The following is a 21,259-nucleotide window of genomic DNA, read 5'->3' on the forward strand; positions in this document are numbered from 1 at the left end:
CACATGTGTACTGTCGATCTGAGCTCGGAATACCGGGCGATTTTCCGCCTGGTTGCGCCGCGTCCGCGCCGCCACCTAGGTACTTTGGCACTGTAATAATAGGCAGGGGTACACATATAGGTATGGGCTGCATCAAGTGTCGCCACACCCACCATCTCTCACATTTTTGACCGCTTGGCTTGCATGCTTGCCACCAAGGCTGAGCCCTTCCTTGTACGGATACTCTTTGCTCATATTTGGCCGTGCAGTCCAATCAAAACCCCCACCCAAAACCACGGGTTTCACATGTCAAACTTTATGTCTCAGCCTTGACCAATTGCGTCACTTTCATGTTCGAGGTACTTTGGTCAGGTACCAGTAGTGCGAACAAGGAAAAATCCTCAGAATTGTATTCTTTATGCTATAATGAAATCAAACGGAATGTATATATGTAAGCCCTGGTATATCAAAGTCGTCTAAGTTGAGAAAAGAACAAAGAAAAGGAAGAATAAAAAAAATCGTGGAAAACATGGAGCAGGCAGACGCTGCCTTGCATCTTCTTTTTTATACAATTTCCATTTCCGAGTTGAGGTCGCCATAGGTGGCCTTGTAGAGGTCGGCGAGGTAGGTTGAGCGCGGGGCCCAGGCACCGGTGCCGCCCTTGGGGAAGACCTTGTTGGCGTTCTTGAGGTACGTGGAGCCGAGGTTGAGGAGGGGCTTGACCTCCATGCGCTCCGGGTTGGCGAGGCGCGGCGTGGCCGAGGTCTTGCCGGCGGCCTTGAGCTCGTTGACGAGGCGGACGAGGACCTTTGCGGCGCAGTCGGCGCCGAGGGTCCAGGACGCGTTCTCGTAGCCGACGACGTAGACGAGGTTGGGCAGGTCCTGGAGCATGCTGGCGCGGTAGATGAACTTTGACGTCACGTCAAAGGCGGCGCCGTCGACCGAGATCTTCATGCCGCCGGCGAAGCGAAGGCCGAGGCCGGTGGCGGTGACGATGACGTCCGGGTGCAGCTCGGCGCCCGATTTGAGCTTGATGGTGTCGGCGGTGACGGTCTCGATGTGGTCGGTGACGATGCTGGCCTTGCCGCTGCGGATGGCGGCGAAGATGTCGCCGTCCATGGAGGCGCAGAGGCGCTGCTGCCAGGGCTTGTACGCGGGCGAGAAGTGCGGGTCGATGGGCACCGACTTGGGCAGCAGGCGGCGGTTGACGCTCCGGATGAGGGCGCGCGCGACGTTGGGGAAGAGGCGGCAAAAGTAAATCATGACGTAGCTCTGGACGATCCAGAGGGAGCGGTTGAGGCTGTGGGCGAGGAAGCGCGGCAGCAGCGCGAACAGCAGCCGGGCCGCCAGCGACTGCTTGGGGATGGGCATGATGTAGGTCGGGCTGCGCTGCAGCATGGTGACGTGCTTGACCTTTTCCGCGACGGCGGGCACGACGGTGACGGCCGTGGCGCCGCTGCCAATGACCACCATGTGCTTGTCGCCGTAGTTGTAGTCCTCGGGCCAGAACTGCGGGTGGATGACCTTGCCGGCAAAGTTGTCGATGCCGGGGATCAGCGCCTTCATGGGCGTGTCGTAGTCGTAGTAGCCCGTGCCGAGGAGCATGAAGCGCGTGCGCAGCGTCTGCGGCGGCTGGCCGTCGGCCTCGAAGCTCACCTCCCAGCACTGCTCCTGCGACAGCCAGTTGGCGCCCACGACGCGGTGGTGGTAGCGGATGTGCTTGTCGATGCCCGTCTCCTGCACCGCCTCCGTCATGTAGCTCTTGATGTCGGCGCCCTGCGCGACCGTCTCGGGCTTGTGCCACGGCTTCCACGAGAAGCCAAACGTGTAAATGTCCGAGTCGGACCGGATGCCCGGGTAGCGGAAGAAGTCCCAGGTGCCGCCCAGGCTGTGGCGGGCCTCGAAGATGGCGTACCGGCTGCCCTTGGGGCCGTCCGTCTGCAGGCGGTAGGCGGCGTTGATGCCCGAGATGCCGGCACCGACGATGAGGACGTCCAAGTCCAGCTGTGTAGAGGCCATTGTTTTTTGTTTCTTTCCTCGCTTTCTTCTCCTTTTTTTTCCTTTCTTGTTTTGTATCGAATCGACCACGCAGGAACCAGGGTAAAAAAAACACCAAAAGAGGGCCAATTGGGGATGATGAGAAAGAGATGACAGCAACTGCGAAGAAACCCGGGGACTCCAAACTTTACTTACAACAACATATATAGTGGCGGTCCCGGCGCCACTTCTGGCTAACTGGTTCATACAACATTACCGAAGCCCCGCCCGAGGGTAGAACCTGCAGCGGGGGAGCCAGCCAACTTTCAGCCGAGGCACCAAGACACTTCCTGACTACCAGTACCAGTACTTGGTGGTCCCCAGATCGGGCAAGGCGACCAGGGGAAATACGACCACCCGAGCATAATGGCCTGTTTTAGTATTCTTCCATGTCATTCATCAACTATACTCGGTACAAATTTTCAAATGCTGCCCAAACGCCATCTCATGCTGCTATCCGGACATCAACGCGTGCGTTATTATCGCATGATTCTGCTCTCAACGCTCCCGCCCGGAAGCCTCCGTTTTCTTGCGCCGCCGGCTCGTTCACATGGCCCATTAACTAGTTACGCATTCATGCTTGGTTGGTTTGCGAGTTGGTCACAATCCATCTCCCTCTAGCGGGCTGCTGCTGCGGTGCCGCCATACACGCCGACTCCGTTCCCCAGCCACACTAAAAGGCTCTAGCACCACTAGTTGGCCTATCATGTGCAAAGTGTTGCCCTGCGCTGGGTTATGGTTTGCTCAACAAAGTTTCCCACCCCATGGGCGGTATTTCCACTTGCGGCGCGCCCCTCACAACTCTGGCTCTCGCGCAGTGCGAGGACGTGCAGAGGCCGCAGCCTCGGTGTCGCGTGCGCTGCCTGTCCCGGACTGTGTCGACTGCGGCTGCGCCGCCGTGCCGGCACTCTCAGACGGCGCCCGGGACTTGCCACTCTGCAGCTCAATATCGCTCTCCACCAGCTGCTCTGCGCTTTCCGTCGCTGTAACATTTGTCGCCGTGAAATTCGTCATTGACAGTTTTGTCGGCAGAGGGTTGACGCTCTGGGGCGGATGCCGCCGCAGACGCGCGCCCGAGTTCCCCTGCCCGTCACCGCCTCCAATTGTGCGAAATCCCGTAGCAGAGTGCCCGGATTTCGACGATCGTAGCGAAAGCATCGGGGCGACATGCCGATCGAAGAGGAGCTTTAGTCGTGGGAAGATGATGGGCATGTTCGTCACGACCGTGGCCACGAATGATTCTCGTACGCTCCACGCGCCTGCCGCCTGCGGGCCGTTGATCGGATCCTGCCAAGCGACAATATCGTTAGCCAAAACTACCCAAAACATGCCAGGCCTCGGGGAGAGGGAACGGTCCCACTAACAATGGTGATCATGATACTTCTCAGCAATGCACACACGATGATGAACGCGCCAGAGGTGAATAGTATTGTCGAGGCAATCTTCTTGGATAGCTTCAGACCAGACTTCCACAACATTGGAACCGGTATCGACATGAGATAGAAATCGGTCGACGCATTGAGAGCGAGGTTCGTCCAGATAATCTGGATCGAAAGCGCCGGTTGGCAGCCATCTTGGTAACATCATGTCAGCAAATATACGTGTTCAACCTGAAATCGCGCCAAATTTTACTCACTGCCTGGATCCGGATATATCTGCCAGTATTTATGGAATGGCCGGCACGACAAGAAGATTGTCCCAGCAAGTACGGCATACGTAGAACCGAGCAAGGCAAATCCAAAGTAGATCTGCTTCGAGTAGCTCTTGTGCAGACCAGACTATTCCCGTGCTAGTTAGCCAACGGCCCAGTTCAAAGCCGCGTGCCCACTCATTCCTTTTACACAACATACCGTCAATCGCATGTAGAATATTAGCATGCAGGTTTTGTAGAGCCAAAGCAGCGTTCCGTATGTTGTCCAGCCTGCTATTTGTATCCTTGATCCGAGCACACTGCCGGTTGGTTAGCGGTAGCCAGATGCGTCGCCGCACAGCATCTTTTCACTGACCGAAGTCGGTATTCGGGGTCATCTGGCGAGAGTGCCGCCCTCTGCTGGTCCGTCATGCTCGAGTTGGCTAGACCGTGGGCGACATTGCCAACACAATACGCCAAGGTCGTCTCAGCCGTATAAAACAGCTGTGTCAAGGTTAGTCAACTACCCCATCGTCCATGAATAGCCCGATAACCGTGGGTTAGAGCACGTCCATGGCCGTAGAATAAAAGGACGACGAACCGCTCCAACACAGACAAGGTAGTCATCCAACCGCAAATTCCGAATCCCCAGCGCCGATATTCGCAAGCCCATCCGCAGAGCCGTAACGGCCAGTGCAGCCGAGAGCAACGTCCAGGCCTCAACCGTGAAGTCGCGAAAAGCCGCCTCCGTGCTGTCCCTCGACGCCATCGACGCCATCCCTCGCGCCTCGTAGCCCCTGGCGCTTACAAAATCGGGGCGAGGGAATGCTGGCATGCTATTCAGCTTCGGGACAGCGCGACTATGTGGCCAGCGCGTATTTCATCTCGCAGCCGTAAAAGCGAAGGATAATCAAAAACGCAGCGGGAGGTGTTGACCTCTCTCTGTCTCCGCCTTGCGTTGCTTTGCTGTTTCGAGGTGTACGGAAGAGCCGGTGCAGGCGTTCAGGAGTAAGTACAAATTTCGACGTACTGAGGGGGGCAAGACGTCTAATGCAGCTTGCCGAGTTATGCCAACCAATAGGGCCAGGAAATCGAACGAATAGGCTTCACAGTATCGAATTGTTGCAGCACTAGCGTAAACTGAAGCTCCCAGACTGAGGCGAAAGAGGAAAAAAAACGAAATGGGATGCACTGGCCGCTTCAAGCTCCTCATTATCCCTTGGGCTGATATGATGCAGGCTCTCGGCGGTCTCTCTTCAACATTGGCAAAACCTCCGCGGCAACCGCCCACACAACAGTGGCTTTTTTCTCAAGCATTCCCGGGTCTCTACCCTGTCCGGCAGTCGTCGTCGGATCCAGTGACAAGACGGATTGTCTCTGCCGGGACGGAGCAGCGGTGTAAACTCCACCCAGTTTACCAGGGTTACAGCAGGGACTTGTGGTTCAGTAGTTGTTTTTTTGTTTCTTGAGAAAGGCCCCCTCTTCCTGTACTCGCCTGCATGTTGGACTATCGGGCCTACCAGTACTCGGTAGTGATGCTTTGACAAACCAGGATGCCTGGCATCAGCCCATTACTTTGGTGGAAGGCCGGTCCGGTGTTACGCGAGGTTGGGGGCAGCGGATAGTCACACGCTAGCACGTAAAAATTAATTTGAAACTCGGAAAAGAGATACCTTGCTCCCTTTGAAAATAGACTTTCGTCGGAAATGATATATGATAGCAGATCATTGTACGTGCGCACACGTATGCTATACGGAGTAGAGTCGACTAGACTGAATACGGTGCGCATAAAAGGGTGTTCATATTTAATAATACTTAACATCGCACCCATGTGTAAATACTCCGTAGTAACGTCTCATATGGATCGTTGGTGGACTGGAGCTACCCGCAATTCGAAGGTAGGGGTGTCAACGCAATACATACCTGCATCCCACCCATGATTCTCTCCTTTGTTTTTTTCCGCAGTTCCTATCCTCTGAAAACTTTCTCAGGCGTTTTAATTGGCAAATCTGTGCGTTTTTTGTCTGTGCCGCCACCGCGTCATCCCGTAGTCGAGCAATCAATGTGAGGGTGGCGTTGCGCTTTGATCCCACCAGCCCCAACATGGAACGATTGGACTGCGCCGTGATTGGCAGTGGTAAGTCCGTCTGTTCTCTCGTCATTGGTTATTGACCTCGAGCTCTTCGCCCCCATCCGGCAAGGGCCCGTGCCGGGCTGAAGCTATCACAGTCAAAATATGCTGCCGATGAGGAATGACTTAGATCTGGACGGGAACCGGCTGATTTCTTAAACACAATAGGCATTTACGGTTTAGCGGCCGCTAAGCAGTACCACGCCACTCACCCAGACGAGAAGCTGGTAATTTACGAATCGCGCCCCTGTCTGGGGGGGACGTGGTCGGAAGAACGGCTGTACCCGAACCTGAAGACAAACAATCTCCTTGGCACCTTTGAGTATCCAGACTTTCCGTTCGATGCCGAAACTGCAAAGCTTAAACCTGCCGCCGATCACATTCCGGGCGAGACTGTCAATGCCTACTTGAAGGCATATGCCATTCACTTCGGCATTGACGGGTTCATCCAGTTTAATACCAAGGTCATAATCGCTGAGCACCAGGAAGAAACGATCGAAGGTGGTTGGGTGCTCACGCTGGAAAGTACGGGAGACAAAGCTGCGCCGCTCAGGAAGATTTTCACTCGTCGCCTCATTACCGCGACTGGCGTGTCCTCCGACCCAATTCTGCCAACCTTTGCTGGCCAGGACGAGTTTGAGGGGCCCATCTTCCATGCAATTGACTTTCCTCGCTATGCCAATACTCTCAAAACGGCCAAGAGCGCAGCCGTCTACGGTGTTGGCAAGTTCGCCTGGGATGTAGCATATTCGTACGCGATGGCTGGTGTACCTGTAAACTGGGTCATCCGTGGTAAGCACATCTTTGATCTTTTTAGTATCTCTCGACTTGTGTTGATAATTTCTTTGTAGCCTCCGGCCATGGCTTGGGCTGGGTTAGCACCTCTCGCGTTTCGCCATTCAAATTATGGCTTGAAAAGCTTGCACGTAAGTTGTTATAACTGCAGGATGCTGCGCAATCATCTGATTTCCCGTAGACACCCGTGTTATGACTTGGTTTAGCCCCTCCATCTGGTCTGAAACAGATGGCTTTTCGTGGGTCCAGCGGTTTTTGCATCGCACCTGGCTTGGTCGGCTGGTCGTGAGCACTGTGTGGAAGATCATCAGCTCAGACGTCAACGGGCTTTGTGGCTTCGACAACCACCCCGAGACTGCCAAACTCAAAGCCTGGATTCCTCTAATGTACATGGCTACTAGTCTCGGTATTCTCAACTATGACCATGATATTTTCGAGCTTGTCCGAAGCGGATTGATCAAGATTCATGTTGGGGAGATTGAAAAGCTCAGCCCGGGTGAGGTGCATCTAGCCGATGGCACCACCTTCCGAGCCGATGTAATGATGGCCTATGGGGGTTGGCAGCAGTCGCCTCCTGTCAAGTTCTTACCCGAGGGCATCGAGGCCGAGCTAGGATTGCCGCATCGCAGAACCGATGGCGAGTGGGATCCTGTCACAGGGAAGCAAGCGCAGCTGATCAAGCGTGCAGACAGCGAAATTCTGGCCAGACTTCCCATGCTGAAAAACCAACCCCAGTTTCCCAACTACATCCCCGTCACTAAGCAGGACGGTATCGTCACAACCAACCCTAAACCCCAAACTGGATACATGATGTACCGCTTCCTTGCGCCGCAATCTGCGAGGCTTCTCAAGTGCCATGACATTGCCTTTGCTGGGCTCATGTACAACTTGAGCACGCTGACCACTGCTCACATTGGCGGTCTCTGGATTAGTGCTTTTCTCGATGGCAGGTTGAGCCACAATCCTTCTGCCATTGCCGCGGATGAGAAGGCCTTCGACAAGCTGCGCTACCAAAATGTGCTGTACAACCGCTTCGGCTACTGGCGTCATCCCGTTGACTGGGGCTACAAGTCACCTTGTTTCGTTTTTGACACCGTCACCTACATTGGAATACTGCTTCGCGATCTTGGGCTGAAGACGCACAGGAAGAGCAGCTTCTTCCGGGAAATCTTTGGCGCCTACGGCGTAGAGGACTACCGAAGCGTTAATGAGGAGTGGGCGGCGGCTCAAGCTGCCAAACGGAGCAACGAGTAGCGTTTTGGATTAATGACTCAAATGTGTGTATGATGAGATAAATGAACAGTGTCGCGATTACGGGAAGCCTCTTTTTCTGAGATTTTCTCGCGCAGACTATTTTCCAGAAGATAAGCATAGCGACCATCTCTGGGTATGTCAGATTATATCTGCGGGATAGTAGTAGGCAATCTGTACGTGCATCGTGAAGGCATCATGTCATGCAGGCTGCAAGCAGTACGGAGGCTCCACGACCATCACGTGCTGCGCAACCACAGAAAGCCTGCATGCGTGCGCTTCTTTCCTTCTTCACCTTTTTCTGTCTTACAACGGCAGCGACAGCATTTGTCTTTGCAGTTCGCGTTCTTCAAACTACACAAAAATGTCGATTGTAGTAGTCAAACTCGGCGGTGCCGCCATCACGGATAAATCGGTCCCGGACACGCTCTCCCACAACATTGACGCCTTGATAGACAGCGTCGCGCACGCGTATCATCGGATATTGCGACCCAGCGGCCGGCGGCTGATTCTCATCCATGGAGCGGGCAGTTTTGGGCATCCCCCTGCGAAAAAGTACCAAGTCAAGGCGGGGTGGACAACAGCGTGGGACGAGGCGGGCGGGGACGATGCCGAACAGGCTCGTGACAATGTCAAGTTTGGAATGGCTCTCACGAGGCAGCGTGTGCTGCAACTTCACACCCATGTGATACAGCGTCTCCACGAGCGGGAATGCATGCCGGTGTTATCAGTGTCAACCTATGATACAGTGGAAACGGACAATGGTGCTGTAATCGAAGGTTCGAGTGACCGGCTGATGACGCGAGTGCAGCAGGTCCTGGAGGCAGGTTTTGTGCCGCTGCTTTTTGGTGATGCAGTCTTTGATCGCGCACTGGGTTCAACCATTCTGTCTGGGGACGCCCTCATGTATCATCTCGCCGAGCGCCTGCCGGCTGTTCAGCGGTGCGTGTTTGTCACCGATGTGGCTGGCATCTTCACACAGGATCCAAAACGATTTCCTGATGCCACTCTTATCAAGATGATTCACTGCAGTGAAGTCGGTGATAGCAGTGCAATTGATAAAGACGACTCAGCAGCGAGCGTGGACGATGTCACGGGTGCAATGCGGAGCAAGTGGCAGTGGGCGAAGCGCATTGTGACAGATGCAGAACAGGTGCGTGCTGTGGCCATTTGCCAGGTGTCTGATTCTTCAAAGGCCATTGGATATGAATTCAGTGATGCAAGCACTACTTCTCATGAGTCTGGCAACTGGACAGCCATAGTTCGATGATGGTCCGTGTTTGCGGGGTCGGATGATAGATACGTGTAGGTATCTAGCTCTGTTCTGAAATGGAAATTTCTCTGACATAGATGCAACAAGACACCGGATTCCTTCATTCTCCGAGCATCTACTTGCTTCTCTGTGCCTCCCACTCTTGCTCCAGTATCGACATGTACAGTCTATCATACCACTGTCTATCAAAGTAGACCGTCTCCCTCGCGCGACCCTCCACCACGAAACCCAGCTTCTCATACGCGGACACGGCGCGCTCATTGAACGAGTTGACCGTGAGCGCGATGCGGTGCAAGTTGGCAAAGCGGAACCCCCAGTCAACCAGCCACGCCAGCGCCTCCGTGCCGTAGCCCTTGCTGACGTACGCGCCGTCCAGGACGACGCCAATCGAGCTCGCGCGTGTATGCAGCATCATTGGCGACTGTGAACTAAGAACAATGAGTCCTATCAGCTTGTCCGTGCCCTGCTGACGCTGCGAAGACCCGGCAGCTTTGGGTGCCGCGGCTCCTGCCGTCTCTGTGGCAGGAAGGTAGATGAGCGCGCCAAGAAGGCAGCCGGTCAAGGTATCGAGCAGCAATTCATTGCACTGCTTCGAGTCGCGAGGCTTGGCAAGGAGATTGGTTGACAAGGTGACCATCTCGGGGTTGTCGTACATGTGAGTCTGGAACCAAGCTTGCAGCTCCTTGTCATTGGAGTCGGCAGCCCTGTAGGTAAGGCGCTCTGACTTCCAGATGCTCCTAGCTTTCTCTGAAATTTTATCCATTTTCATTGATGATCCCGCCGCGTTTTTGAAACTTCTCTTCGCGTCACTGTATCGTTCATGTCGATCCTTTTTATCCTCCTCTGCTGGAGTCACAACCGAGGACCGAGTGAGACTAAAGATCAGGCTCAATTCAGCCCAAGCCTTCTAGGTCTTCAAGGCCAGATTTATTGTTCTTGGGCAGATGCTACCCCGCACTCATGGTCATATCCAACAAGGAAGAAGCGATTTCTCAATGGGCGCGTTTTGCCAGCCTTGTTGGCTGTACTGCCTTTCGCGTGGTAAGCCCAAACTCTCTCGAAATGTACACTCTCACTTCATGATAAATTCGATCCGCATCCTTGGCAACCAGTCAACCTACGTTTCATAACGCTCCTGGTAACACGTTCGGTTACTTTATCTTTATATTCCGATATTTTTCACCTCGTGTACACTCTCGCCGGGTCGAATGAAGAACATGGTCACTGGTAGACAGCCTCTGCCGCCTTACCCTGTAGTTAGCAGATCGGCGTTGCCCTCAAAACAAGCGGGAACGAACCATGATCTAGAATCGATTGCGTCTTTTTTTTTTTTTGCAATTTCTTCTTTATTTCTCCAAGTATCATGCGAAAGGTATGCGAACAAGCAAGCCCCTTGCTAAGCCCTTACTAAGAGACCGTCTTGCGAATTACGAGTGCTAGGTAGCAGGCAGAGGATGATCGGCTGACCAGGCGGCCTATCACAAACCAGCAAATGACCAGCCCTTACGAGAAAGGCACGGTGATGGCCGGTCCTGGTCCCAGAGGCCAAGACGCCACCGGCTCAGTCACCAGCTTCTGGCGATAACGATGCGATCTGGCAGCAGTCTCGAGCTTCCTCCGTCGTCGGCATCCGCCGCCCGCCAGCGATAGCGAATTGCCTTGCGATCCCGACCGACAAGTTGCGTCCCGTAAAGGCACAACAGCCTCTCGCGTTATCTTTCGGATCCCTCTCCACCTGTGCGACCCGGTAGGCTATCCTAGTTTGTGCCGTTTCCACGCTAAGAATGCTTCTTGTGGATTCAGCCGTTGTCGATAATGAATTGCCCGCCGAGTGCTCCCTCCCGCAAATTTCTTCTTCGACATCATACAGGTGGCTAATGGACTTTCCTCTTCCCGAGTAGAGTTGATCCCGTTCATTCCGGCTTCAGCAGGTTTGCCCCCAACAACCGCCAGGATTCAGCAGGTTCGCCTGATCATAACCGCGCCCCCCCGGGGTAGTCAGTCCTCAGCCAACGTTTTCCGATCCCCTCCTCCGAAACATACTATCCGCCCGTCTTGCCCATATTATATATAAATACATATACATTTTTATATATTACTATTTATTCTTCTCAGACGCTGATCCACAATGGATGAGGATCACGGGCCGCAATCCATCGCTCCGGCGCACTCGCCCCGCCGCACCGTCGGGTCCCGACTGCGCGCCGTGCGGCGGGCCTTCACCACCAAGCAGGGCCTTCTCGGCGACTACGACTACGGCTTCCTCTTCCGGCCCAACCTGCCGTTCATGAGGCGCTCCAACTCGCGCAGTCCCTTCTTTGGGCTCAATGACCGCGTGCCCGTGCTGCTGAGCCTCCTCCTGGGCCTGCAGCACGCACTCGCCATGCTCGCCGGCATCATCACGCCGCCGCTGCTGCTCAGCGGCGCGTCTGGCGCCAATCTCGAAGTGCACCAGCAGCAGTATCTCGTCTCGACGGCACTCATCATCTCGGGCATTCTGTCAACGATCCAAATCACTCGGTTTCGTCTCTTCAAGTCCCCGTGAGTACATGCTTCGGATCCATCCATCTGTGTTACCAGGGCACTAAACTATGGGAAACAGATACTACATTGGCACGGGTGTCATCTCAGTCGTTGGCATCTCGTTCAACCTCATCCCCGTCGCCCTCGGCGGTTTCCAGCAAATGTACGCCAACGGCTACTGCCCGTCGTCGCCCGATGGCACACCGCTGCCTTGCCCGCGTGGATATGGTGCTCTCATCGGCACATCGGCCCTGTGCGCGCTCATTGAGATTCTCATCTCCTTCATTCCTGCGCGTATTCTCCTGCGCATGTGCCCGCCCATAGTCACCGGCCCCACCGTCATGCTCATCGGCGTGCATCTCATTGAGAGCGGCTTCAAGGACTGGATGGGCGGCTCCGGGCCGTGCTCCGACCCGGCGACTGCTACTGGCATCTTTGCCTCTTGCCCGAGCGTCAGCGCGCCGCACCCGTTGCCCTGGGGCTCAGCCGAGTTCTTCGGCCTGGGGTTCTCCGTCTTCATCACCATCATGATCTGCGAGCGCTTCGGGTCGCCAATCATGAAGTCGACGTCCATTGTGATCGGCTTGCTCGTGGGATGCATCATCGCCGCGGCCTGCGGCTACTTTGACCGATCAGGAATCGACGTGGCCCCTGTGGCGTCCTTCATATGGGTTCACACGTTCCCATTGTCCCTTTACGGGCCTCTTGTCCTCCCAATCCTCGCCGTTTACATCATCTGCGCGTGCGAGGCGATTGGCGACATCACAGCCACCTGCGACGTGTCGAAGCTCGAGGTTGACGGCCCCGTTTATGAGTCCCGCATCCAAGGCGGTGTTCTGGCCGATGGTTTCAATGGCCTCCTCGCGTGCCTCATGACCATGACGCCCATGAGCACTTTTGCGCAGAACAATGGCGTCATCGCCCTGACGCGTTGCGCCAACCGCCGAGCGGGCTACGCATGCTGCTTCTTTCTCGTCGTCATGGGCGTCTTTGCAAAGTTTGCCGCCGCCATCGTGTCTATTCCGTCGTCCGTCATCGGCGGCATGACCACGTTCCTCTTCACGGCCGTGGCCGTTTCCGGCGTCGCCATTGTGGCGCGCGGCGTCGTCTTTACGCGCCGCAACCGCTTCATCCTTACGGCGGGCCTGTCGCTGGGCTACGGAGCCACGCTCGTGCCCACCTACTTCTCCCACATCTTCACGTACAAAGGCGACAACAAGTCTCTCAAGGGTTTCTATGACGCCATCGTGCTCGTGATGCAGACTGGCTTCGCCATCACGGCGGCCGTGTGCATGATTCTCAACCTCACCTTGCCGGAGGAACTGGAAGAGGAAGTCAATGCCGAAGAGACAGAGCTTCAACACGGTGCCAGCGCGCACGAAAGGAAGGCACGTGAGCGGGAAAGTGTAGAAGCAAACTAGGTTGCTCGAATTGCGCGAATAAAGCTTCCCTCTGCCTGGTGAAAGGGCAGTGACGGGCCGCATCTCGCTCATCCATACCTGAAATAGAATGACTTTTGTGCCTAGCATATTTTGTACACGTTGTCGTATTACACTTGCGCATCTATCGACCTCTAGTCAATCTTACGTGTGAGAAGTGAACTATTCAAAATAAGCGCCTCCCCAGCACCAGCCTCCTTTGATAATACATAAGACAAAAATGAAAGAAGCGCTCATGACTCCGTTGATAAGAAAAAGCGAAAGTAAAGCGCCTGGTATGCCGGATAATCTCCCATAAACCTTACCATCCCAACGTTCCATACCCAAAACAGAAAAAAAAAGCAATTGCGAGGAACAAAAACCGGCTCAGACCAGAGAGCTTTTCCGAGTGGGTATGTGGCATCAATTGGTACTGTGTGAGTTATCGTTGGAAATCTCTTCCCTTGCGGGCGAGGACGCGGACATTGTCGAGGAAGCCCTCTACAAGCTCCTGGTAGCCGTGCGCATCCCCATTCATGGCACGACGGCCTTGTTCAATAACGGCAGCGCCAGAAACCTCGATTTCCAGCTCGTGCTCCTTGTCGCCGCGGTGTGACTAGACAAATGTTAGCAGCTGTAATACGCGGAGTTGAGTGGAGGTCGCAGCTACATACTCCTTGCCCATTTGGCATGGTGACCTGAGTTAGGTCAATCTGGTAGTTTCCCTGCTTGTAACTTAAGCGATCCTTGCGGCGGTCGGTGACACCTTGCGTTGGCGCTCCAGCAAGCTGTTCCAGCTCGTTCACGGGCCCATCCCAGTTCATCTCAAGATTGATGCTGATGCGACAGTCCATGGGGCACTTGGGCATGTGAAGATCAATGTCAGCCACCCTGGCTTTGACTATCTTGTTCAATACCTCGCCCGTTTTTTCATCATAAGTGACTCTTGCTTTTACATTCTTGCGCGTACCTAGCCGGGATCTAACACAACCAGGTATCCGCGCTTGTAGGTCAAGCGGGAGCTCAAAGTATTTGTCGATCTCGCGACGGTGCTTGTAATGTACTTGCACACGTTTCCTACCGTGTGCCGAGCGGGGGTCTGTTTGTATGACGATATTGTTGAGAAACTCGTTGAATGCTTTGTGATGTGCCTGTTTTGTTTTTCTCATGTCAGCTTTGTACTACAGCGCAAAGGACAAGAATTTTAACTTACCTCGGTCATGCTGCTCTGAAACGCCACCCGACCGGTGTCACGAAGAACACACTCCGATTCGATCAATTTCTCGACACGGTGGTTCGTGTCCTTGTCAATGAGCGTTCCCAGCTTCGCCTCAATTTCGAACTCGATGCCTCTGCTGCTGATCTCCTGAGCATCCTGGGCATTGATAACGTGAATGAAGAGAAAATCGGCCACGGCTCGTGCCATTTCTTCGTATGGCTTGACACCAGTGATGCTGGCTTCCCAAGGCCCCAGAAATTGTTGGGGGCCGGGAGGTTCAGGGGGGGACTCTGCTCGGCTTCCATCAGCGTCGGACGAGTTAGAGTCTCGAGGCCCCTTCGCATCTTCCTGAGGTGGCGTATAAGCACGCTGTGGGAGAACGTAGTTTGCATGCTTTGGCAAGGCCTTGCCCAATGTGCGTAGGCTCAGCGCCCAGACAGGGGGCTCTGACCGACAAATACGCACAGTATCTTCATCTGGCTCGGGCAGCGCAGATGTCGTTGATTGTTTTGTCGTATATGTCAACTCTTCGTTGACGGATCCTTCGATGATGGAATTTTCCTGATCAAGCTCCTCCTTGACTGGCTCTTGCTTTATCGATTCTTGTGGTGCATCACGTGGAGCCGCCTGAGATCTCTCGCTCCCTTGCCCATTGACGTCTCCGGGAGGTGGTCTCGAGTTCCTATGCTCAAGCTCACTGGGACTCATGCTGCGGTCATCCAGTTTGCGCTTGGCGGGAGTTGCCGTGGGCTGCTCCAGCTTCACTTCTACGATGCTCCCGCCCTGCACGACTGGATCCCGCCCGGAGTCACCTTCAGACATTGTTGACAAGCAATGTTCGGTATTGCTTGGCAAAGAACCAACACGCGTCTTGGGGCTGACTGACAGGCTGTGTTCTCGCTCGCTCGTCGATCTCCGTTTGGCGCTGTCGGGGCGCGGCGATTCGTGTGCTGACGAAGGAGGACGCGGGTGGGAAAGACGATGTTGTGATTGGTGTGGCGGCGGCCCGTTTGGAGATGAGTGGGCTTGTGCAACAGTAGCTCCCGCAGCAGAGTGTACCTTGTGCTGGTAAGGACTCGAAGGCTGACTGAAAGGGAGAGGTCCTTGCGAGTTCGCACTCGATGGGTTTGCACTATGTGGCTGACTGGAAGGGCCGGGAGGCTGTGAAGGCTGACGTCGATATTCTATCGGCGGAGCTGGATGGGAAGCAGGACTGCGCAGGGACAACGACGGGCCGTAAGGAAGCTGAGAGTGAGCGGATGTTGGCGTCGGGGTAGACTGAGCGGAATGAGTTCGCTGCCCGTGCTGCGGAGCTGTGTGGCCGATTGGGGGTGTTTGGGGTATAGAGTGCTGCGGTAGATATGGTGTCGTGGGTTGAGCTTGCGGAGGAGGATGACTGTCGTGACGTTGATGCTGCTGGTGAGCGTGATGAGGTGGAGGCTGGTACTGGGCCGGTGGGTACTGATGCCGCTTGCTTGGGCTTCGAATCTCGTGAGGAGCTTGATTGGGAAAGTATCCTTGGGATGGACCGTGTCCTGGGCCAGCTGCTGAGCTCACGGATTGACGATACGGCGACTGGACTGGAGGTGCGCTGCCAGGAGATCGAGGGTCCGCAAACGAGCCAGGGTGACTAGCCCGAGGAGGATACGCAGCTTGGGCCTGGTAGGGAGACTGTGGAGGGTACTGGCCCGGCGGGTACTGGCCGCCGTGTTGCTGGTACTCGGGCCCTCCTGGCTTTCCGGGCGACGGTTGAGGAGGCGGATGATGAGGATACTCATGATATGCGTACTGCGCATTGGCCGGCGGCGGTCCACGAGATTGTTGAGGATGCTGCTGGTGCTGCTGCTGGGGGTGCTGCTGGTGCTGCTGCTGGTGCTGCGATGCTGGCGGTGCCCTGGCCGCAGAGCGCTCCCCATTATCAGAAGTATTAAGGACAGAACGCAGATCCATTACGGCAGTGTTGTGTTTGATTTGATGTCGCTAGGTCGTTCGAGTGTGCGATTGCGCGACGGGCGCTCGAGGAGAGCGAGCAAGAGTCGCGATGAAGAGTTGAGGCGGGATCAGGGCTTGGCGCGCATCGGCCACGCACCTGACAGTCGCGTATTAAATCGATCGATGGGATAGACGAAGGATATATGCGCAAGCGAGACGATCATTTGCGAATGGCAGAGCGCATCATTATAAGCACCGAGGAACAATGCGGCGGCGGGGACAACGCGCGCTGTTGGGCGGGCTGAAGGTCTCGAGCAGGGTTGCGAGCGAGACCCAGCGTTGGAAAATAAAGGGGAGGCAAGGGCTGGTGCTGGACGGGAGGCGTCTCGTTGTCAGCCCAGGCAACATGCGACGGGACACAGCGCGCTGACTTGAGGTGTTGGGTGGTGAATTGATGCTTGGAGGTTGACGACTACTTTTTTTTCCCCCCAAGCCGCTCTCGAGATTCGTTTGCGCCAGATGGGAGACGTGTTGCTACCTTGGACCGGCCCACTTCCCAGAGCCAACCAGAGCCATTGTGCATCTAGAGAGGTAGAGAGCATTCAGAGAACGGCTGTTTACAGGAACGAGGGGACCAAAGAAGTGTGCATTAACGCATTGGTTAGTAACAGTACAATGGTGTCCTTGAAGATATATAATCTTGAGCTGGTGAGCCGTAGCGATTAATCCCGTCACGGAGCGCGAAGCCCTTTGTGTTAGGACGAGGCTACTCCATAAGTACCTACGCACAGGAGCTGTCAAAGACCCAGGAAGTATCGTTTTGGTGTAGTTTGTATGATGGCAGTACTTGGCCTCTTTATGGCCCTACCCTTGGGTCTGCTCTTGGACCGGGGGTACCTGAACACTACCTCCGTGACCCGCACCAAGCCAGCGCTAGCGAAAGTTCCCGGCCTGTAGCCCTCTCTCATCACGTGCCATTTTCATTAGTCATCGCCTAATCCGTCTTGTCCTTTGCCAGGACTCGGGTGGGTCCTCAGTCTCGGTAGCTCCAGACAAGCTGGCGCCAGATTTAGGCAAGCTGTGCCTGACGTGGATGCTCGGCATTATCAGTGCAAACGTGCGTGCCTTGTTGCTGTGCGCAAAACATCCATTACCTTCCATCACGACAGTGCCAGCAATCAGCCCCCCGCTAGCTCTGTCTCTGCTGCTCCATCGCTATACCTCTTGAGACGCTCTTGCCTGGCCTCTACGCAGTTTTCTTTCTTTTTCTTTCTCCAACCGCCGCTGCTGCTGTGCTCCTTGCCGCCCGTACAGAACCCGCCCAGCGCCTCATCATGCCGGGCCTCGTGTCAGCAACGGGCGTCCTCGCCTTCCTCGCTGACGAGGAGCCTGAACTCAAGGTCTTCGCTCTTCAGACTCTTAATGATGATATCGACACCATTTGGACCGAGGTTGCCAACTCCCTGAGCCAGATGTATGCCCTCCTGATGGCCTCGCCACCCTCGTGCCCTTGTTGCTGACTCCCTCTCCCTGCCTATAGTGAAGCTCTCTTCGAGGACGAATCCTTCCCCGAGCGACAATTGGCTGCTCTCGTGCTTGCAAAGGTCTATTATCACCTCCAGGCATACAATGATAGCATGGTTTTTGCACTAGCCGCTGGCGACCTCTTCAAGCTCGACGCTCCCGGCGAGTTCGAGGAAACCATTGTCTCCAAGTGCATTGATCAGTATATCTCAGTCACCGCGGCGCGCCATGCTACGCCAAAGACGGCCAAAAATATCGATCTCCCCGAGCTGACAACTACCTTCTCCAACGCGTCAGACAGCGCCGTCATGTCACCCACCACACCCTTTTCGCAGACGACTCTGCCGCCCAAATCTCTGCTTTCGCGTGCTGCTCTCGATGACGCCACCATTGAGGCCTCCCTCCTTCCCCTCAAAGAAGGCCGTTCCGGCTTCGTTGCCCAGCTTCCCGACCGTGCTACCGAGAAGGCGCTGCAAAGAATCATTGAGCGCCTTTTTGACAGTTGCCTGAAGCAGGGTCGCTACCGTCAAGTCGTCGGCATTGCCATCGAATCCAAGAACCTCGATATTCTGCGCAAAGTCATCAAGCGTGCCAGCGACGATGATAAGAAGGCTGTCAAGTCGCACGACGGTGCTGCTAGTCCTGCGGAAGAGCTCATGGAGTATACGCTTGGCGTATGCATGGATATTGTCCAGGAGCGAAGCTTCCGCACCGAGATTCTGCGACTCATTCTTGACCTCCTCAATGAGATACCCAATCCGGACTACTTCTCAATCGCCAAGTGCGTTGTCTACCTCAATGCCGATGAAGAAGCCTCCAGCATGCTCCAGTCTCTTGTTGCCAAGGCAGACCGCACATCCATTGCCAATGCCTACCAGATCGCTTTCGATCTTTACGACAACGGCACGCAGGAATTCCTCGGCAAGGTCCTCTCCTCGCTCCCATCTGGAGAGCGTGCCAACACGGAAGACAAGGAAGATGACGAGAATGCTGAAGGTGAATCTCTCATCCAGAATCAGCAGGACTCGCCTGAAGACGAACTCCCGGAGGAAGTGGCCAAAGTCTACCGCAACATTCGATCGATCTTGGACGGCTCCAAGACGATTCGTCTAAACCTCGAATTCCTCTACCGCAATAACCATACGGACTTGAGCATTCTCAACAAGGTCCGTGACAGTCTGGAAGGTCGCAACTCCATCTTCCATACCGCCGTCACTTTCTGCAACGCCTTCATGAATCAAGGAACCACCAACGACAAGTTCTTCAGAGACAACCTTGAATGGCTTGGCAAGGCTGTGAACTGGTCCAAGTTCACCGCCACTGCTGCTCTCGGCGTGATCCACCGTGGCAACCTGTCGCAGTCACGCAAGCTTCTTGAACCCTACCTACCCAGACAGGGCGGCCTGAGCAGTGGCTCCATCTTTAGCCAGGGTGGTGCTCTCTACGCATATGGTCTTATCCATGCCAACCACGGCGCTGATGCACTAGAGTTTCTGAAGACGCAGTTTAGCCAAGCTGAGGAGGAGGTTGTCCAGCACGGCGGTGCGCTCGGCCTTGGTATTGCCGGTATGGCCACTGGCGATCATGAGATCCTTGACAAACTAAAGGACGTTCTGTTCCAGGACTCTGCCCTTAACGGTGAAGCTGTTGGTGTCTCCATGGGCCTCATTATGCTCGGTACTGGCAACGTCAAGGCACTCGAGGACATGATCACGTATGCTCATGAGACTACTCACGAAAAAATCGTTCGCGGTGTAGCTCTCGGCATGGCGCTCATCATGTACGGCCGCCAGGAAGGTGCCGACATTTTGATCGAAGGCCTACTCAACGATCCTGACCCTACTCTGCGCTACGGTGGTATTATGACCGTTGCCATGGCTTACTGTGGCACTGGAAGCAACAAGGCTATAAGAAAGCTCCTTCACACTGCAGTTAGCGATGTGAATGATGACGTCCGCCGCATCGCCGTCATGAGCTTGGGTTTCATCCTCTTCCGCAAGCCTGGCAGCGTGCCTCGTATGGTTGAGCTACTGTCTGAATCTTACAATCCTCACGTTCGCTACGGCTCTGCCATGGCCCTCGGTATCTCGTGCGCCGGTACTGGCCTCGACGAGGCCATCGACCTCTTAGAGCCCATGATGAAAGATCCCACTGATTTCGTCCGCCAAGGTGCTCTAATTTCTCTTGCCATGATTATGGTGCAACAGAATGAAGTCATGAATCCAAAGGTTGCTTCCATCCGCAAGACTCTTAAGAAGGTTGCTGGCGACCGCCATGAGGATGCGATGACCAAGTTTGGCGCGGCGCTCGCCCTCGGTATCATTGATGCAGGTGGTCGCAACTGTACTATTGGCCTCCAGACCCAGACTGGCAATCTCAACATGGCCGGTATTGTCGGTATGGCTGTCTTCACTCAGTACTGGTATTGGTTCCCCTTCACGCATTTCTTGTCTCTCAGCTTTTCCCCTACCTCCATCATTGGTCTAGACCAAGACTTGGAGATTCCCGACTTCAAATTCCACTGCGCCACTCGCCAAAGCCTGTTTGACTACCCGCCTGAACAAGAGGTCAAGACCGAAGAGGGCCCGGCCCTTATTGCCACCGCTATCCTGTCCACAACTGCGCAGGCCAAGCGCAGAGCCCAGAAGAAAGAACGTGCCCAGCGTCGCGAAAGTATGGAGATTGATCCCACACCTTCCAAGAGCGGTGATAAGATGGACATTGATGACGATAAACCCAAGGATAGCGTTAAGGAAACCAAGGAGGGAGAGGAAAAGGAGTCCATCGAAACCAAGAAGAAGCCCGAGAAAGAGAAGGTTGGTTACGAAATTGAGAACATGAGCAGGGTTTTGCCAGGCCAGCTCAAGTACATCAGCTTCCCAGCCGGCCGATACAAGCCCGTCAAGAAACCCACTGGCGGTCCTCTTCTGCTTGTTGATACCCAACCCAAGGAGAGCAAGTCACTCCTAGAAGAGAAACTGAAGAAGGTTACTACAGAACGTGCTCCCGTTGCCGGTCTTCAGCGTAGTGGTGGCCGGTCTGGCGGCAGCCGCATGCTCGACGGCTTGGTAGACTCCCGTCGCGGACCAGACACGAATGCTATGCTTGACTTGCTATCCGGTCGCGGAGGACGTTCTGGTGGCCTGGTGGGTCTCACTCAAAACACTCATGGTTCTGGTGCTGCCAGCTCTAGGAGTCCTTATCTCGTTGAAGACGAGGATGAAGAAGAGGAGGCCAAGAAGCCCGACGAATTTGATTACTTTACGGATAGTAGCGACATTGAGTAATCCAATCGCTCCCGTTCTGGTGCGCATATCAGTCTAAGACGCTAGCGACTATTCGATCAACATCGGCTAGCTGCAAGTCTGGCCCTGTATCATTAGATATCTATCAGCCAATGGAGACGCAAGGTGCTGGCGCTGTACGCAAGGGACTGGAAGGGGGAGGGAAGAGAGAGAACCGGTTTCAAGTTTAGACAGCATATCTTTTGCAATGTACAGTATTTCTGAAGGAATGAAGGCTGTGTGCGTAGTATTAATCGAAGGGC

General features: G+C 54.8%; 9 protein-coding genes across 9 annotated transcripts; 4 read left to right on the forward strand and 5 right to left on the reverse strand.

Annotated features, from left to right (window-relative positions):
* Window positions 1-543: 543 nt before the first annotated feature.
* V2A60_000318 (flavin-containing monooxygenase) lies at window positions 544-1,998 on the reverse strand (the record flags this gene model as incomplete). The annotated part of the gene is made up of 1 exon (XM_083251689.1): window positions 544-1,998. The coding sequence occupies one exon, from the start codon at window positions 1,996-1,998 to the stop codon at window positions 544-546; it is 1,455 nt and encodes a 484-aa protein (XP_083107815.1).
* An 813-nt stretch (window positions 1,999-2,811) lies between these two features.
* V2A60_000319 (uncharacterized protein) lies at window positions 2,812-4,481 on the reverse strand (the record flags this gene model as incomplete). Its single annotated transcript, XM_083251690.1, has 6 exons — window positions 2,812-3,303; window positions 3,381-3,589; window positions 3,653-3,794; window positions 3,867-3,966; window positions 4,023-4,150; window positions 4,248-4,481. The coding sequence occupies 6 exons, from the start codon at window positions 4,479-4,481 to the stop codon at window positions 2,812-2,814; spliced, it is 1,305 nt and encodes a 434-aa protein (XP_083107816.1).
* Window positions 4,482-5,749: 1,268 nt separating this feature from the next.
* Window positions 5,750-7,826, forward strand: V2A60_000320 (uncharacterized protein; the record flags this gene model as incomplete). Its single annotated transcript, XM_083251691.1, has 4 exons — window positions 5,750-5,783; window positions 5,946-6,569; window positions 6,629-6,703; window positions 6,754-7,826. The coding sequence occupies 4 exons, from the start codon at window positions 5,750-5,752 to the stop codon at window positions 7,824-7,826; spliced, it is 1,806 nt and encodes a 601-aa protein (XP_083107817.1).
* A 361-nt stretch (window positions 7,827-8,187) lies between these two features.
* Window positions 8,188-9,093, forward strand: V2A60_000321 (uncharacterized protein; the record flags this gene model as incomplete). The annotated part of the gene is made up of 1 exon (XM_083251692.1): window positions 8,188-9,093. One exon carries the CDS (start codon window positions 8,188-8,190, stop codon window positions 9,091-9,093), a length of 906 nt encoding a protein of 301 aa, XP_083107818.1.
* Window positions 9,094-9,211: 118 nt separating this feature from the next.
* On the reverse strand, window positions 9,212-9,859 carry V2A60_000322 (GNAT family N-acetyltransferase; the record flags this gene model as incomplete). The annotated part of the gene is made up of 1 exon (XM_083251693.1): window positions 9,212-9,859. One exon carries the CDS (start codon window positions 9,857-9,859, stop codon window positions 9,212-9,214), a length of 648 nt encoding a protein of 215 aa, XP_083107819.1.
* Window positions 9,860-11,224: 1,365 nt separating this feature from the next.
* Window positions 11,225-13,040, forward strand: V2A60_000323 (permease family-domain-containing protein; the record flags this gene model as incomplete). Its single annotated transcript, XM_083251694.1, has 2 exons — window positions 11,225-11,637; window positions 11,699-13,040. 2 exons carry the CDS (start codon window positions 11,225-11,227, stop codon window positions 13,038-13,040), a joined length of 1,755 nt encoding a protein of 584 aa, XP_083107820.1.
* Window positions 13,041-13,479: 439 nt separating this feature from the next.
* On the reverse strand, window positions 13,480-15,078 carry V2A60_000324 (mRNA triphosphatase; the record flags this gene model as incomplete). The annotated part of the gene is made up of 3 exons (XM_083251695.1): window positions 13,480-13,653; window positions 13,712-14,188; window positions 14,251-15,078. The coding sequence occupies 3 exons, from the start codon at window positions 15,076-15,078 to the stop codon at window positions 13,480-13,482; spliced, it is 1,479 nt and encodes a 492-aa protein (XP_083107821.1).
* Window positions 15,079-15,440: 362 nt separating this feature from the next.
* On the reverse strand, window positions 15,441-16,206 carry V2A60_000325 (uncharacterized protein; the record flags this gene model as incomplete). Its single annotated transcript, XM_083251696.1, has 2 exons — window positions 15,441-15,755; window positions 15,814-16,206. The coding sequence occupies 2 exons, from the start codon at window positions 16,204-16,206 to the stop codon at window positions 15,441-15,443; spliced, it is 708 nt and encodes a 235-aa protein (XP_083107822.1).
* A 1,316-nt stretch (window positions 16,207-17,522) lies between these two features.
* On the forward strand, window positions 17,523-20,999 carry V2A60_000326 (proteasome regulatory particle base subunit RPN2 domain-containing protein; the record flags this gene model as incomplete). The annotated part of the gene is made up of 2 exons (XM_083251697.1): window positions 17,523-17,662; window positions 17,729-20,999. 2 exons carry the CDS (start codon window positions 17,523-17,525, stop codon window positions 20,997-20,999), a joined length of 3,411 nt encoding a protein of 1,136 aa, XP_083107823.1.
* Between the last annotated feature and the right edge of the window lie 260 nt (window positions 21,000-21,259).

The sequence above is a fragment of the Cordyceps javanica genome, chromosome 1 (genome assembly GCF_051103115.1).
Source record: "Cordyceps javanica chromosome 1, complete sequence".
NCBI classification, from domain to species: domain Eukaryota; kingdom Fungi; phylum Ascomycota; class Sordariomycetes; order Hypocreales; family Cordycipitaceae; genus Cordyceps; species Cordyceps javanica.